This window comes from Xiphias gladius, chromosome 12 (assembly GCF_016859285.1).
Source record: "Xiphias gladius isolate SHS-SW01 ecotype Sanya breed wild chromosome 12, ASM1685928v1, whole genome shotgun sequence".
Taxonomy (NCBI): domain Eukaryota; kingdom Metazoa; phylum Chordata; class Actinopteri; order Istiophoriformes; family Xiphiidae; genus Xiphias; species Xiphias gladius.
In genome coordinates, this window is record NC_053411.1 from 16,889,902 (window position 1) to 16,908,351 (window position 18,450).

The 18,450-nt window shown below is 43.5% G+C and overlaps 1 protein-coding gene across 1 annotated transcript in view; it reads right to left on the reverse strand.

The window, feature by feature from the left end:
- Positions 1 to 4,896: 4,896 nt before the first annotated feature.
- The window catches only part of dysf (dysferlin, limb girdle muscular dystrophy 2B (autosomal recessive)), a 92,986-nt gene continuing 79,432 nt past the window's right edge, over positions 4,897 to 18,450 (reverse strand). Inside the window, 9 exon segments of the mRNA XM_040140470.1 lie at positions 4,897 to 5,768; positions 6,354 to 6,501; positions 6,586 to 6,695; positions 7,034 to 7,206; positions 9,765 to 9,864; positions 15,183 to 15,324; positions 15,472 to 15,567; positions 16,323 to 16,411; positions 16,547 to 16,686. Of these exon segments, the coding sequence (XP_039996404.1) occupies positions 5,712 to 5,768; positions 6,354 to 6,501; positions 6,586 to 6,695; positions 7,034 to 7,206; positions 9,765 to 9,864; positions 15,183 to 15,324; positions 15,472 to 15,567; positions 16,323 to 16,411; positions 16,547 to 16,686 (1,055 nt within the window). The 3' untranslated portion in view covers positions 4,897 to 5,711.

Sequence of the window (18,450 nt, forward strand, 5' to 3'; positions counted from 1 at the left end):
ATTACTTTTCAGAAAGACGTGATGATTCTCAGGCAGGTTCTGGGGTTTTTCCCCGGGGTTTCCGAGCAGGTTTATGGGCGTCTTCTTCGCCGTGGACATCAGAGACGGCGATATCTATCTATCGGAGAGAGCGGGTCACTTTTGGCGCTGCGTCGCTCGGTGGCGAGGAGTCGAGGAAAAGTCTTGATCTTTGGGACGAAATGTTTGACAGTATTCACGATATTCTCACTAGTTGTATTTCTACTTGTTCTCCTACTTATACCCGTCATGTACAGAAACACGCCACACACTGATCAGAAATGCAGTTTTATTGATAATACTGACAGAATGTGATGGACACAGTATTGCTCTTTGTAGATACGAAGACAAACACACGTCACGTTTAGAATACATTCAGTCCGTGTCTCGCGGGAAACATTAAAATAGCATTAGTACTTTCAGTGGTGATCAAACGCCATTTACAATAACAAGAAAGGAATTTGTCACGGTGCTGTTCATGTAATAACACACATTGGATTCAAAGCCAGTTTTCGTTTCCAGTTTCACCACCGCAGAGTCCCTACATGTTATTGCTCAGTGCAGGTTTTTAGGGCATCGGGAGTTTATTAAAGTCGACAGCAGGAGGACGCTTGCGTTTAAGACCGAAGCACAGTGCAGGGCACGTCCAGAGTGTGGAGCATTCAGTTTGGGCGACAGGGACAATGGGAGGACGAGGCCTATCTGTCCGGTTTTCTACTCTAACAATTCACTCTCCCGTCAACAAAAGCAGACCGTGAGATTGGCACACATGCGGTTTTTTTTCACACATCAGGGAATTTTTCTAGTCTGTGGGACTAGAAAGAAATAGTTCAGCATTTGAGGATATACGCCTATTCTGTTCAAAGGTAACAAGATCTGCACAGCAGCCTCTCTACAGCCCACGGAAGAATAAGTTATGTCTTGTCTGATTCAATTCACTTCTTCATGATTCAGTCGAATACAGATGTTGCAGTCCTCAGAGTTCATTCTGGGAACTTCAATTTCTTCTTCATTCAACAAGTGAGCAACACTGTTGTTTCTTTGATTAGAAATCTGTGTAAAGTGCACATTTTGAGCTAAATTGTAAACACTCCCGGTTACAAAACCGCACGGATCAATGATTTATTTTGCTTGGCAAAGGCAAGACAACTAGGACATGACACATCCAAATTTTTTAGGCCTACGAGTACAAAACAGCTGCGCAATGATAATGAAAAACCTGCGCCTCTTACGAGGGTGTCATCGTTCTGCATATCTTAAAAAATAAATGCTATCCCCTACAGCTACACATGGACTGTCGGGAGCAGATGCTTCAACTAAGAACTGTATCGATTCCTTTAAGCACAGACGGCAAAACCTGAGAGTCTGCTCACTAACTCATCCGACAAGACATCAGCCCGATAAATCCGAATTTTACTCATCATGCAGCCCTGACTGGAACCAATTACGACAAGTAACCACTGCGCGCACAGAACATTTAGCACAGATGTACATGTTTACTGAGAAAAGGCACAAAAGCAAAGATTGATTTGGGGATTTTGAGAATCAATATTGGAGGATTTAAAAAAAAAAAAAAAAAAGTCACAATTAATCAGAAAGTCGATTTTTTATATCCGGCCCCAGAGAATGGTTCTAATCCTCTCATCTGACATCTTGGCAAGAGAGTAAAAAAGCCTACTTTCCAAAACAAACTACTCCTGTAAAGAGTAATTGAAAATGTTTAACTCCCTGACAACAGAACTTTAAGTTTAAAATGCGAAGCAGGTTTCACTTCTGGCCACAGCCCTGCGTGTGATGTCACAGCACGCGTGTCGCCTTCAACGGCTCATGGAGAGTGTCTTGTGACATCACTGGTTCTGGGCGTGGCCTGTTTCAGCTCCTCAGGCATGAATTTTTTTTCCTGTTTTCCCCGTTCAATTCAGTGCCGATTTATCCTTCGAAAACATTTAACCTGACAGATGAAGTGTCTGCCTTCACGTTTCACAGAAAAAGAAATGGTTTTTAAGCTTCATAAAGGCAACTTGAACCACCGCTGATTTAAAAAAAAAACGCATTTCGGCCTGTTCCTGGTATCTGTGCAGTTTTGATTCATGCTGAGGTACGAGTTAGTGTTACTGTGCATCAAGACAGCAAAGCTAAAGGCTAAAGGCACGTTGCATTTACTGGAAGGAAACACATCGGCCAGAAACAGTTGCTGAGTCAACTTTGCAGCGTGAAGGCATCTTGAGACTTTGGGGAAAACATAACCAAAACAGTCAACAGCACTTTCACGGAAAACAGCTGACAGCAGGATTGTCTGAATGAAAGTTTTCCATTACATCAGCAGGATGTTTAAAGCTCTCAAATATATAAAGCTATTTCAAGATACTGACACAAAATTAAATGTAATAGCCTACAACTTAAAAAAGTCCTTAGAATTCTCATCTGTTCAGGCAAACGTTGTGACATAAATCACAATAAATGTTTCTTCTTCACTTCTTAACAGGTATCTGGTGCATTCAGACCTGATGCAATGGGAACTTTCACTTTGTTTTTTGTCTCTTGCACGTGTTTTCTTTGCTATATATTTACAAAATGTGTCTGAAGACAACACCAGTATCAGTCAGCATGAGCTATATGACGGGATTATTTACTGCTGACTTTACTGGTAAACGTTTCACTGGTTTTTGCTCCATTTTCACTCTCATTCTCATAAAAAAATAAGTCATACGTTTGTGTAAAATCATCGGGACTATTAGTTTATGCCGCTAGCGTTCTGACGGTTGCTGTGAATCCCAGTTTCAACTGACTCAAGTGCATCATGCAAATTTGACCGTTTTCAGATCAAACTGTCACCTATTTACGTTTCTTTTTTTTCTTTTTTTCTTTTTTCTTTTTCATTGTATCTGAACTCACCCTCTCATTAGGCACTGCACAAAAACGTGGTGACATTCCTTCCTCTACACTCGGAGATAATTTCTCTAAATGTGAACATCAAGGAGAAGCTCAGTCCACCTCTTGTTAAGTGGAGAGGTAACCGGAACCCCAAGATGCCAAACAGGAAAACCGAACCCAGTCCTGCCCCCAGAAAAGCTGAATACCTAAAATAAGGACTTGGCCAAGTCCTGACAGAAGCTATCCAACTGCAGTCCGGCTCGGTCACGGGTTTGACTTGTCTTTTCTTCAGCGACCACATTTACGATATAGTTTGAGTTCTTCTACAAACATAAATACATTTATTGGTAACAGATGCTTTGGGGCCCTTTTGTCGCCTTTTAAATTTCTCTGTAACCACTCGGGTTAACTGTCAATAAAGCCAATCCCACGGCGCAGCTGCTGTCGTCAATCAGTAGTTTTGTTTCTCATTTATTATTTTTTTTCTTTCTCTTTTGATCACTATATACAAACACACACAGAGGATGCTTTTCTGCGTGCAAGTTAAAATAAAGTCAGCAAGTCAGTTTCCGGTTAATTTGGGCGTTTATACATTCACAAGGGAATCAGATGCCTCAGAGGTGCGCATGGAGATGCACTTTGCGGGCAAAGATGGCGGAGCGGAGAAAAGAGCTGCGCTAGAATGTCTCTGCTCTCCTCGTAGCAAAATGCACAGCGGTTTGTCAGGGGCGACCGCGTAACCTAAAAAAACTGGGCATCTGATAGCAAGTAAGTTCCTCGGGTTTGGAAAGCAGAGCGGGACGAATTGAATCTGGAGTAAAAGTCTGGACTGATGCTAAAATTCAGATGTTTTTTAATGTGCTGTTACCTGATTTTAAAACTCCAGAGAAGGTAAATTATCTGAGGTTTGGGGGGCTGCAGTCCCATTTACTTAGCCGCTAAACCCTCCCTGACCTGGCAGGACGACAGGTTACTTAAGCTCTGTCCAGTAAATGAGCTGCTTGTGGGTCCATGTGACTTCTGTTTACAGGGCCTGGTTGGCTCGTAATTGGCCGGTGTGAACCTAAAACGAACCAAACAGGTCTATGTCAATTTTTCCACCGTGGTCAGGACCACAGCAAACTGAGTGGAAAAAGAAAGAAATCCGACTTTAGAGGCAACCGCTGAGAGGAAGAGACCACGATGGAGTGAAATATTTCGCTCGTCCTCCTCTTCATGTCTTTTTCATCACGGCTCGGTTCGTCTTCATCAACCACCGTGTTTCGCTTTGCTCACTAAGTCCGCGCGGGCTATTTAAGGATCAGAAGACCCTGATACACACACACACACACACACACAAAACTTACAAACATGTACTTCAGGAAATCCCATAGAATCTGGGTGGATTAGTCCCTCGCCTCTAACCCTACTGTGTGTGTCTTTGTGTGTGTGGTGTGTGTGTGTGGTGTGTGTGTGTGTGTGTGTATCAACCAGGACCGTAACCCTGTCCTGACCTAAACACACACTTAGGAATGTCTGCATACACAGACACACCAGAAAAATTTTGTTAATTTGTTAAAGCACACACAGGAGGGCAGATGAATACAGGTTAAATCAATAGACTAACCAGCATGATTCCAGTTTAAATTTCCTCAGCACAGAGTCTGTGTGTGTGTGTGTGTGTGTGTGTGTGTGTGTGTGTGTGTGTGTGTGTGTGTGTGTGTGTGTGTGTGTGTGTGTGTGTGTGTGTGTGTGTGTGTGCGAGCGCCCGCACGTGCATCCTTATCTGCCTACGTCCATCTATCTGAAAACACGCTCTGTGCTAACAAGGCTCAAACCCCAAGATCAACAAGAGCAAATCCGCAACTTAACCCGCTGAACCGGGAGAGCGCTAAAAGACCGAAGGAGAGGGAGGCGGAGAGGGAGGACGGGGAAGAGGAGGAGGAAGAAAACGATGAGAGGCAGGAGGGCAAGGAAGTAGAAGGGAAGCAAACCCGGAAGGAGGAGAGAAGAGGTGGGAGGAGAGCAGGAAGAAGGTGAGGAAGTACAGATGGAGACGCCAGAGGGGAAGGAAGTTGAGGGGACGCAAAGGAGTAGATGAAGAGGAGGATGAAGACTAAGGACGAGAAGGAAATAGAGGGAAAAGAGGAGGGGGGAGGGGTTGAGGAGGTAAAGGAGGAGGAGAAAAAAGTAGGAGGATGAAGGGGAGGAAAAAGGGAGAAGAAGGTTGTTGACACTGCGAAAACGATGATTCAAATTTTCGCTCTTGCTTGAAGTTTTGTTTGTTTTTTAGCTCAGACTGAGTTTAGAGTGATAAGGTCGACATTCTGAAGCCGCTGAGTCACTGCCTGGCCCGGCTTCGCCTCTCGCTGGGAAAGAGCGGGCCGTAAAAAGATCAAGCAGCAAAATCTCAACCTCGGATTCTGCTGCAAACCTGGCGGCGCTCGGCGGCGGGCCTTAATTCTCCTTCATCTCCGCGTGAGCGCGGGCGAGACGAAAACAAAGGGGGGGACGGAGGGAAAACGAGGACAACAGGGCGACACGTGCTGGGATCCGATCAGTGCTTTGGCCGTGCATTCGGAGACAGTGAAAAGCCCGTCGGACGGTGAAGGCACAAGTGGACACACGCGCGCACACGCCGTGTTCACCGGTTCGTCACTGCAGTCGTCATTTGCTCCGACCAACTTGAGGAAGATGACAGAACGGACTCAAGGAAGAGAGGAAAGGAAGGACGGACGGAAATTAACATGGAACTTTCAGAAACTTGACATTGTTCTCGACTGTGTCAGCTTGTTCATGTTTTTCTTTTCTCCCCCCCACTTTCCTTGTCTCTTCCATCATCACTGTGCCGCCTTGGCTGGTCCAAAAGGTCCCACCAACCTCATGGCAGCGTAGTTCTGTGGGATTAAGAAAAAGAGGAAGAAAAGACGCAGGAGGTTATTTCCTAGTCTGGTCACCTGTCATCACCTGTGCTAAGGCGACATCAAGCTTAAAGGGCAGTTTTTCTGTCTTCACTCTCTCGTCCACATCCACCTTCTTCTTTTTATTTCTCGTTAGTCATTTCCATTCTTCCTCTAGCTCCCTGTCAATCTCATTCATTTCCTTTCCTCTTTTTTCTTCTCCATGTAGCCGGACTTTCATTTACTTTGCTGTTACTGTTATATCTCAATATATAGTCAAATATAGAAGTCATTATTTATTTTACTTTATAATAATTCATACTTGACTTTTTAATGTATCTATAATTTGATTATCCCAGGTTTTTCTTTGTTAATGTGGATCCCCATCAGCTGTTGCCACGGCAACAACTTCCTGGGGTCACAGTAAAACATACAATATAAAAAAACAACTGCGACAGTGGTTTACAGTATCGCCACTAAACACAACGTTATAAAAGTGTATGCTGACATACAAAACATTGAATAGGACACTTAAATCCCCGTCTGCACATTATTCCTGGAGTGAAAGAAACTCAAACTTGCCGGGAAAGAGTAGAGGAAGATGCAGAGGAAGAGGAGGATGAGGAAGAGGATGATGAAGAGGATGATAAACCACTTGAAGCGCCTCCACAGGATGAACCTGAGGGTCTTATAGGGGGAGGAGAACCACAGGAAGGAGGTCTCTGGCCGCCTGGGAGGAGGGTAAAGGGAGGTTTAGGGATCACGTTTACCGCCACAGGGTGTGTTTTTCGCCGTGTGCGTTTGTGAGACTCACTGAGGTTCCTCCAGGTGAGGGTTCATGTTGGGCTCATCTCTGCCAAGGCCGGCTGGCCTCTCCTCCTGCTCCTGCTCCGTCACGATCTCCAGAGACATCTCCACCTTCCCCTGAAACACAGACAGCGAACGTGCAGCGCGACATCATTCAGGACTGACCTCGTGCAGTTCAACCTACTGCTCGTCCTCATCTGTAAAGTGGCACGGTGAAAGGAGACTGGAGGCCTAGGGGACTACTGGCAGGGCCAGCTGGTCACCTGCTGTGGCCGCCAGCCAGGAACATGCTATTGCTCAAAATAGTCCCAGCAGCTCCCAGAGCTGCTCTGTATTTTCTCTGTACCGGAGCCTTTACGCCCCACTGGCAGTTTGGTATTGATTCATGCTTTTTGCCTTTGTGTATGTCTGCTGATGACAGAAAGTGTCTCGTTGGTGCACGTTTGTGTTCTCACAGCGATGATCTTCTCTCCGTTTTGCTCGCAGATGCAGGGCCACCACCCTTTGACGGTCTTCTGCTCAAACAGAGACACCAGCCTGTCCGCCGGCTGCTCCAGGAGCTGCAGGTTACATTTCTGCGGAGTCTTAGCCGGACGCAGCATGTGGTTCAGGTCCATCGCCAGGTGACCTAAAGAAACAGTAGTACGTTCACATAGTGCTGGACCATGAGGAAAAAATTGAACCGTGGCAACCAGGGGGTCATTCGACATCGATAAACATTAAAACATCTTTCTACGCATTTAAAAACAGCCTAGTTGAGTCCAACTAATTGTCCAGTACTACATTCACTGACAACCGTTTAAAATTTTTCATTTTTTACATTATCTGCATGGAAACTATGGAATGGTTGAGGTTAGGAAGAGATCGAGGTGATGGTTAAAGGTCCTTACTTTCTGTGGAAAACCCACTACTTCCTGCATCAGCAGTGAATCGGCTCTTACATACATCGTGATGCCTGAATCGTCGGACATGAACGTAGCTCCCAGGGATACCGTTTTGTCGATGTCCGTCATGCTGGACTGAGTTGTGAAACTGTTCACGTGTGTTCAGACCATAAGCAAAAGCAAATTTAAGAGGCTGCGCAATTGCATGTAAACTCGATGGAGAATGGGCACAAAATCGCCCCGGGCAGCGTGAACTGAGGTTGAAGTTGTACCCAGGCAAGCGGAAAAATATCTCTCGTTTAGCGGCAAAAATCTCAACGTACCTGTAAATCCTGCAGGGAGAAATCTGCTTTGTGGTGCCAGTTTATTCAGCAAAACTGAACTTTATAATTATTGATTTAAACAAAAATCCGATTGACTTTAATGAGTGTAAAAGCAACAGAGTGGCCACTGAGAGTCATTATTACAATTATTTCTTATTTATCTTATTTGCTCAAAACAAACACTGAATGCATCACATTTTGCGTGACGGACAAAAGTATATGTGAAAGTTTTAATGACTTAATATCGTCTGAAACTGGAGGTTGTTGTCTACAGAAATGTCAAAAATTGCTACTTTAAGACGAGAGAAAAATGAAAGGTTATTTCATGGGTTTCTAATTTAAACGTCATCACTCATTTGACATCAAATGCCACTTAATTTACTGGACGAAGAAAATGACGTCAGTGAAACATGTTGTTTGCCGTTTTTTCTGCTCCCTACGAGTTGCTAATCCGGGATTGGAAGAGTCTTAAACTACGATCCTTTCGGGAAATGAGGCCCAGTTCAGTGAGAACCGGCAGCGTCAGGTCTCTGTGTAGCCAGTTTTCCTCAATGGCTAATTAATCAGTGTGTTCAGAGTGAATTATGGATGATCCTGTGGTGAAAGGTCGTTAGTAAAGTTTTGATCATTGTTGACATTAAGTATGGAGGGACTGCGGGTTGCCGAATGGCTGAAGAGAGACTAGACATCCACTGGAAGTGTTTTTCCAGAGTTATCTGCAGTTTGACAGTGTGATTGTAGGAAAATGGCTCGTGTCTGACCCTCAAACCGTGCATGAAGATTAACAGGCAGCGGTCCGAGTTGACGAGCTGAGGACAGACAGGCACGGAAAAAATGCTTTGAGGTGGCGACACACCCGCTGACTGTGCGAGGTGAATAAACTTGAGCCGGAGAGATCGCCGCAGCGGAGCGAGAAGGTGATAGACAGGAGCAGATCACAATATGGATTCCTCATCTTCCCCCTCCTCTCACACCGCAGGCAGGCGCTCGGCCTACAGGACCGTCATCCTCCCTTCTTTGGCAACGAAAGAAAAGATGAACTGAAGCAGGGGGACTGAAAGAGGAGAGGCCCGGCGGTGAGTTATTTCAGGGGACGGGGCTCGGGTGGCGTCAGGGGTGAAGGAAAGGCAGAATTTTGACAGCTTGAGTCTTGAGAAGAAAAAAAAAATCTAAATCAGCCCTCCCTCTATGTGAAATGTGCCGACGCAGTGGAAATGGAAGAGCGTTAATTCTCAAGATAAATGTTATCGCAGTAGTTTCTGTGCGTGTCCTGGATGGATTCGGGCCCTCGGCCAGAAATTAGGGAAAAGCTGTCTAAATGTCTACGACCAAAGGGCTCGTAGGCATCTTCTGACCCGCTTAAATAGGTACGGACCTGTGGAATATGGATCCATTGCCAGGACGGAAAAGCAAAAATGGCCACGAGAGCTACAATCCCGAGGAGACCGATTCACCGGAATCTCTTCTCTTACTCCTCAACTGCAATTGTACTGATTTAATGACAAAACAACGAGTGCAATAGTTTTTCATTTTAGACAGATATTTAACTGGACCGTTACAAATTTTACTTGACAAGAGCCCAAATTGTGCTTTAGAGATATTTTTCTGGGAAGCACTGTTGCTAAATCTGTCAAAACGCATTTATCAGCCAATGATTTGGTTTATGCACATGTACCGTGGTTATCCAGGTTATAAATATCTCTGAAATCAATCACAACTGCGTCATTTCCTGCTAAAGATGAGGCAAAAGAAGTGTACGAACGTCACAGTACGGTAAAAATGTTATGTTTCTTCTCTGGCTTTCTCTACTCTGTTAAAAGGTCTGAAGACGAAGAGGCTGACACATGGAAAACTTTGTAAAGGTCAATAGAAAATGACGTGACGACACTAAACCCCCCCCCCCAAAAAAAGTACCCACACACTCTCACACTCACGGAACACAAACACACAAACCACACTCTCAGAGCAGTGGCTTTTACCGAGGTAGTCGTCGAAGGAGAACTTGTCGTTGTCCCAGATCTGGATGGTCATCTTGGGGGCCAGTTTGGTCTCGGCTTTATCCAGACTCCAGAAATGTTCCTGCAGACACATCGGAAGACCAGAGGGTTAAGCTTTGTCATTTTCTACAGCGAGTAACGTTCATCCGTGATCTCAGAATTAGTTTTCTAATGCCCAAAGAACTCGTATCCGCGTGTGTTTAAAATAACGCTTTGGATCTTCGGACAAAGGAGAACTGACGGAGAAGACTTCAGACTTTAGATGCTGTGGAGACAGTCCAGCCGAAGAATATGTTTATAAAAGAATAAAAAAGAAAGAAGGGTGCATCGCATGCCCCCATAACATGTGTACATTTGTACTGTACATATTCACACATAAAACAACCAGTATACATCACTACATATACATGCGGACAAGAACATGCAAGGGGGGGAAAAAAACGATGATAGCACTTTATTCCAAACCCGGCACAACAGATTTACTGCGACATTTTCATTTTCAAGTCCAGTCGGCTTTACCGACGTCGCCCGAAATCACACATCTGCACAGCACGGAAGGCCCCTCAGTCCTTAGACCCTCATAACAAAGCTTCTGTTTTTCAAATCAAACCTCGACCGAGACAGAGGAGAGCTGCTGGGGGAAACATGCTGGGAGGCTCGTATCTCGGTTCGGAGCGGCACTCCATCGACACATCTCTCACTGCATCACCCCTCCCACACTGCATGTGTGTGTGTACACGTTTTCTATCTGAACACACGCATCCGTGCAGGTGCCACCATGTGCGTGTGTGTGTGTGTGTGATTCCTATTATCGCCTCTGGTAAATTCACACTGAACTGCTAGACAGTATCGGAGCCTGTCTCACCTCCGTGCTAATGGGCTGTGCTCTGCAGCTGGTGCACACGGCGTTTCCTGTCTTTCTCTTTCCATTCCCTCAGCCGCTCTTTCTATACGTGTGTGACACTTTTTGGCTGTTGTTATGTTGATAAAAAAAATATGGCTTTTCACACCTGAAATAAAATAGGCCCCCTGTGATTTGCAGCAAATGTCAATAGTGTAAGTGTTCCTGAAAATACTTGGTGTGGAGATTTTCCGCAAACTGAAAGCTGCATCTAGCAACCGTCAGCCTGAATTCCCTCCTCTGAATTTTGTGGATATTACGAAGACAGATGATGATCGATTTATAGCAAAGTGAAGAGAGAGAGTTTTGGCAAAACTTTCAAATCTAATTTTTTCTTTTTTTCCACGGTCGCTTCTGTCTCTCCGTTACAGAGGCAGCTCTGCTTTTTGATTAGTGAATTCCCGCATGCTCATTTCCTGCCTGAAGCCCATTGTGACTCACCCACAGTGTGACAGTGAGTAAGAATGAGAGAGTAATCTCGTTTTACCGCTCACGACGTGGGCCTTGCCATCCGTTTACCGACATTGAAAGCCTTGGATACTAGAAACGGAGTGGATGGGCGAAGACTTCTCCTCGGAGCTCTTCACCCGGTCTCTCAGGGCGGCTGATTATCAGTCAGGTGTATTTTGACGTAACAATAATCTGTCGCAAAATTACGTCAAAATGGCTGAAGACAAAAACCTCAGTGGTGCAACATGATTCTCTATTGATTTTTTGGAAAATTGCCACATGGATAAAGAGGCACTGAATGTTGTGGTATGAAAACATGCCGAGCACAGCTGGAAAGATTGGCTCCTCGGGTGAGAAATCGAGGGAAATAACACACAATCGACTCCTGAGCAGGACAGAGCTCAATGTTCTTTTTATATGCTTTCTGTTACGCTTCATAAGACTTTTTCCTCAGAGGTCCAGGACTCCGTTTTTTTCCTGATCGTCCTCCGAATCTCCCGCTCAAAATACTGGTGATGCTTGGCTTTGACTTGGCTTTTCTTTTTTTTTTTTTTTTTTTTCCTGTAATTTTACCCTCGATAACTATGAGAGGACAAAAAAAAAAGAGTACAGGGAAAAAAAAATACAAGAAAAACAGAGTAGTGTTTTTCTATACAATACACCCGATTTTTGCAAATATGCACAAAATGTCTGCGTCTGTGTGTCTGTAAAGTTTAAATGACAAATGGAGTCCTCTCTAGTTTTTGTAGCGGTTTCACACTGACTCTCTAAATCAGGGCCTAAATCCACATCATGCTCTCACATATCATAACAACACACACTAACACTGAGAGTAAACACACTACATCCTGCGTGTGTGTGTGTATGTGTGTGTGTGTGTGTGTTCACCGCTTGGCTCACTTTGTCCACAAACTCAGCCCAAGTACATTAAGTTATCACTCCACAGTAGGGGTGGGACGCTGTTTACCAGTGTGTGTAGTAGTGCGCGCGTGTGTGTGTGTAACTGCTCTCTGCAATATCTAACGGCATCAATCAACTTCCTTTTTGTTGCCAGACTGCTAAGTACAGAATCTTGTTCTGTCTTCTCCCTAATTTCCTCCATCTATCTCTCTTTCCATATCTCTCAGATCAAATATGCTCTACTGGCATAAAAGTTAGGTTACATTATTAGGCTAAATTACGTACTGCTGAAACCAATAGACATGTACATTTTAACAAGAAAAAAATACTAAGTAGACGAAAACAATTATCTTTGGCTTATTTTTATTCTCCTCAAGGAGAATCTTGGAGATCTTGTTTGAGGGGTGTGTAATAAAGTATCTTTTACTCAGTTTGCAGAAAGGCAATCGGCATGTGTTCGCCACTCTATCTTAGTAGCTATAACACATGATTAAACATATTATATACCGAAAGTAAAGAAGAAATATGACTGAGAATATTTTCAAACTAGTTTAAAAATGTGAGGATCTTTAAATAAATTATCTGCAGACTAAAACTGAGTCTGGTCCAAGCAGAGTTTCGTCATTTTCTTTATTTTGTGATGATGTTGCCTTTACGTCTTCCCTTTGGATAAATAAGGACTTTTATTTTGCATATGGACTAGTTCCTGTTTATTTGTGTTTTAAAGCTGCTATAATAAATATAATTATATTAACAATAGATCAAATGACAATTCAGATCTATGGAGCTTTTTACTGTCCTTTAGCTCACTGTTTTGGTTTCACCGTTTGCAAAGTTACTGTTTTGCTTGAGTCTTGCTGTTTTCAGCAGCAGCAGGCAGCTGATTTCAGTAAAAGAAAAGCTTCAAAAACCCAGCGCGCACTACCTGCTCAGCACCACACAGCAGACACAGCTGGGGAACCTGGTGGAGCACTTAGCAGCTAAAGAGTCGAATATTTCCCTCAGGTGTTGGTGGAGACCAAAGCTGAGCTAGAAGAAGTGTTATTATTGGACTTGATTATCAGTAGGCCATAAACATGAATCCAATTTTTCCTACGCATTTGCTCAGCAAATAAGGCTCACAAGTTTGCCATATCAGTTTTCATATCAGTTGTGTCGTGTCTTCAGCTTATTAAGCTGCCCCCAAGTGGCCAAAAAAAAAATCAGTTACTGCGGGTTTAAATATGCAGAGGAGTAGCAGGCACAAATTTACGGGAGACGGTGCTGGTATTATATCCATTATAGTAGCTGCCCAGTCACATTATCCGTGTTGCCCTTCAAACTTTACAATATTGTTCAATAGAAACAATTATCTTGACTTTTGAGACCCTCCGAGGTTTGACTTTGAGGTTTTCAGGGGGTCCAAGGTGTAAAATAAAGGGTACAAAGTCTCCTGAGATCCCCTTATTTTTCTCACGCTGCTTTGACTTTAGATATGTGTGAATATGCCTAAAAAACATGAGATAACAAAATCAGAGTTCTGAGACTAGAGCTGCAACAATTAGTCCAGCTTCTCAAATGAGAGGATGTGATGCTTTTCTTTGTCATATATGACAGTAAATTCAATATCTTTGGGTTTTGGAGTGATGGTCGGATAAAACAAGCAAACTACAGACATCACTGGGCTTTGGGAACTCGTAAATGACATATTTTCACCGACAGACTAAACAATGAACTTATTCATCAAGAGAAATAATGAATCGATGGTGAAAATAATCGTTAGTGGAAGCCTTAGCTAAGAGTGAAGGTGAAATTTAAATAAAAAGGCAGAATTCAGAGACACCACAAACATTCTGACAGTCATCTGGGTGCGACTTGCCTTGCCACCCATCACAGTGTGACTTTGTTGTAACTGAGTGTGACTCAGTGATTATATCACCAGCCTGAGGTGAGGTTTCGGGCTTCATAAACTCAGTTACTGGCTCCAGCTCTGTTTTGGACCGAAAGCTCTCCACCCAGCAGGGATTTTTTTTTTTTTTACTTTTTTTGTGTCTTTTCAGCTGCTCACTGATTGAGGATGCTGCTACGAGCGAGCGAACGCCATCGTAAAATATGTCGGCTGCGAACGGCTAAGGAGGCTCGTTCTCAGGCCAATAAAAGCAAATGACAGCCATGTTGTTATTCCATTTTTCAGTGTGATGTTATTTGAGCCCTTGATGTTTCTGCTGAGTCTCAGAGATCCCATATGTAACTCATTCCTCTTTCTTGAGAAAATGTCCCTTCGTAAGTTTTGTCCATTGTAGACCACTGTAGATAAGTCAGGGGATCCAATTCTGTGTGGGGTCTGATAGTTTTGCTACTGGTCATGGGTCCAGGTGGACGCAATTATATACGTTTTTATTTGATCTGACTAGTGCAGCATGAAATACTCCACATTCGTTATTGTCCTTTCACCACTTTTTCTAAGCACGGTCTGATCCTATCACGTAACGTGAAGTTGAGCACCGGACCATGAAACAAACATTAGTGAAACAATTTGTCTATTTTTGTCTCTATTTTGTCTTATAATCAAGAAATCCCAAGAAAAGACCAAAACAAACGATGTATAGTCGGTCTCTCCGTACTTTCTGACTGGTTCTTGCTGAGGACGTAAACCTTTACAAACAGCTCACAAATACATAGTTTTACATTTTAAAAAGGTGCATAGTGCCGACACATCCATGCATCAAAAAACGGCCTCCGAAACTTTTTTTTAAAATTTTTGCCTCATACATTTTAGTTTGCTCATGGGTGTGTGTTTGTATGTGTTTGTGTTTGTGTGTGTGTGTGTGTGTGTGTGTTTGTGTGCACATTTTTTGTTTCCTTCCTTTGTCTTAAACTTTGCGGAGCTTACGAAACGTTGCGCCGGCCAGTGTATTCTACGTATTCTTCATGTTTAATTCTCCATGGTTGGTTTGCAGATGTCATTGGTAGCAGCAGTCACACTCTGAGAACTCGGTCACATATATTAACATTCCAAGCTTTTTAAGAAATGCCCAACGTGTAGTTCCTTGTCTGGCGATGGGGTCATTCATACTGATGTGAAAGAGTTATTCAGCCGGTAGGTGAAAAGTGAATATGCTGTATCATTCCTAACTCCATCCTTTCCTCCCGCCTTCCCTCATTCCTACCTTCCTGTCGATGACACAGAGCTGTTCTGCGGGTAAATAGTTGAAGGGGAACAGGAATCTGTAGTTGAAGTTTCCCTCTCCGCCCAGAGAGCGGTAGTGGACGTCGGTCTTCTGCTTGTTGTGTTCGTGACCGTCGAGCCAGCTGACAAACAGAGGAAGGAGAGTATTATTTGTCCCTGTATCTTCAAGAGGACGGTGGCTACGGGGAGGAGTGGGGTTTATTTGTTGAAAAGGGGCAGAAAGTGACAGGACTGGTGGGGAACCTCCGCGGGTCGTGGCCTCCTCCTACCCTTTAACGTAGATGTCGCTCATCTTCTCCCCGCTGAGGCTGACGTCATCCAGGATGACGTCACTGGTGTTCCAGATGATGCAACGCAGGAAAAACCTGAAGGAGAACAGATCTGATTACCTCACCTATTGATGGATTTATTGGTGTATTGATTACGGTTCGTGGGGATTGTGACTGACATTGATTGATCGGATTGATTGTAAGACTGAATGAAAGAGTGATTAACTAACTAAGTAGTCACAGCTTAATTAATAGAGAAATGTCAATCAATCAATCAATCAATACTGTACATCTTGATTTATTGACTGACTAATTGATTGATTGATTGGTTGATTGATTGATTGACACATTGATGGATTGACTGATTTACTGACTGACTGACACACATATTGATTGATTCAATGACTGACTGACCGACTAACAAAGTAATTTACATACTGATTGATTGATTGACTGATCGACTGACGGACTCATGACAAACTGAGTCATAGATTGACTGACCAAGTGATTGGCTCATTGATTTACAAATCTATTGATCAGATTGATTGATTGATTGATTTATTGATTGACTGACTGACCTACTGATTGTCTGGCATACTTGTGGACTGATAAGACTGGCCAGCTAACTGATCGATAGATTGACAGAATGATTGACTTACTAAATGATCGATTGATTGATTGATTGATTGACTGACTGATCTACTAACTTTACATTACATTACTTTACACTCTACACTGACTGATTGACTGATTAATTGATAGACTGATTGACTGTATCAGTTCTGTCCCTCTAAAACCCAGATTTGCATGTCTGAAGGACACTTGATGTTTGTGCGCGTTTATATTCCTACTTCTTGGCCTTGCGTGGCGTGACGTCGAACGGGGGTCCAGGTGGTCCCAGGGACTTGGGGAACAGGTCAACCCACATCATCAAACGCCCCTGATGGACAGCACCGACAAGCAATCACGAGGCGGAAATGGACATAGAAAGAAAAATGATCAAATCTAAGAAACTGTCAAAAACCTGACAACAGATGGAACAGACCCATGTACCAACATATTGATTGTATGTTACCTGCTCTATGTCAGGCTGCAATGGGCTGTACAGCGGCCTGGTCTCCACGTGTTCAGGTACCAATCCCAGGGTCCTCAAGATGTGGAGGGACAGTTGCTCCTTAATTGGACCGAGGTAACGTTTGGACTCGTCTTTTTCCTCTGAAAACACACACACACACACACACACACACACAGCCACACAGGTACACACACACACTGAGGTTTAAGTGTAGGCCATAGCGCTCTTTAAATGACTGTTAAAGCTCCAAGAGTGGAGAATGGAAATACAGAACACTGGGCGGGCTGGGAGGAGGCTGGTTCACATAGGCATCATTCATTATTCACACACACAAGCACACACTCAGAAACTAATACACTCTGAGCTGCTCACTGCTCTCTGCATCACAAATGAACGAGGAAAATCTGCGCTGCTTCCAAGCAAAATGAAAATATCAAGCTAACATCAGAAGTTTATGACTGTAAACTTAGAGTCACCTCAACTGTGAGGAGAGAAGAGAGGAGAGGAGGAGAAGAAACAAAATGAAATGAAAGGAAATAAAAGGGAAAATTTGAAACAAAATGACGGGAAAGGAAGAGAAAAGGAAAGGAGAGGAGAAGGGAGAAAAGACGAACGGGGAGGAGAGGTAAGGAAACGAAATGAAATGAAAGGGAAGGAAACATGGAGGAGATAACATGGAAATAAGACAAGGAGAACATGAGAGGAGAGGACGCGAGTGAAGGAAACAAGGAAAGAAGACATGGAAAAAAGAAGTGATGAAAGGAAGAGAAGGAAACAGATAAAAAGCATTGAAAGTAGAAAAAAGAAAGAAGAGAGGAAGGTGATTGAAAAGGAGGGAGTAGAAAAGATCACAAAAGGAAAAATGGGAACGGAGAGGATGATAAGAAAGGTTGTGAAAAGAAGAGAAGAAAACCAAAGAGTGGAGGAGAATGTAGAGACAAAGGTAAGAGGCAGAAGGATGGAAAGAAGACAGAAGAGCAAACAAAAGTAAGAAAGAGAAAAAAGACACCAGAGGAGGAGAGAATACAAAAAAGGGAAAGAAAAAACAAAGTGATAGAGGGATTAAAAAAAAGGAAGAGACAAAGGAAGAAGAGGAAACAAGGAGAGAAGGATGAGGACGAGAAGAGATGAAGAGATGGGAGGGAAAGAGAACAGAAATGATAAAGAAAGAGAAAAGGAGAGCAGAAGGAAAGGTGAAAGAGGATGAGGGAAGAATAGCGTAGAAGACACGACAGGAGGGAAGAAGGGAAAAGAGAAGATGAGATGAACGGTACAGAAGAGAAGAGAAGCAGGAAGCGGAGAAGAAGGGAGTTGGTAAAAAGAATAAATGGAAGAAGAGAGAAGAGACACTTGGAGGAGTGAAAACTGAGATCAGAAAGAAGAGAAAGAAAAAAGAAGGGATAGATAAAGAGGAGACAAGGAAAGAGAAGGAGCCAATACAAGGAGAAAAAGAAAGGAGAGGAGGATGAGAAAGAGAGAAGAGTAAGAGAAGAAGGAGAAAAAAGACGAGCAGAGTGGAAGGCGACCGACAGACAGAATGAGGGAATAAAAGAGTAGAAATGATGAGAGAATGGAGGAAGGGAACAGATGAGATGAGATGAAAGGTACAGAAGAGCAGAAAAGTGAAAAGGAAGAGTGGAATGAAAGGCGAGTGAAAGGAAGAGGAAGGAAGGTGAGAAAAAAACAGACAAGAGTAAGAAAGAGAAAAAATAAACCAGAGGAAACATGAGGGGTTGAAGACTGAAACGAAAAAGGAAAGAAGGGAAAGAAAAAAGGTTATGGATAGAGAGATGGAGGAGGAGAGAAAATCAAAGGGAGGAGAGGAAGAGGAGCGCGGCTTCTCAGCCAATTAGCGACCACTTTTGATGGACAGCAGGCTGACGCACGGTAACCGCGGCAACTGT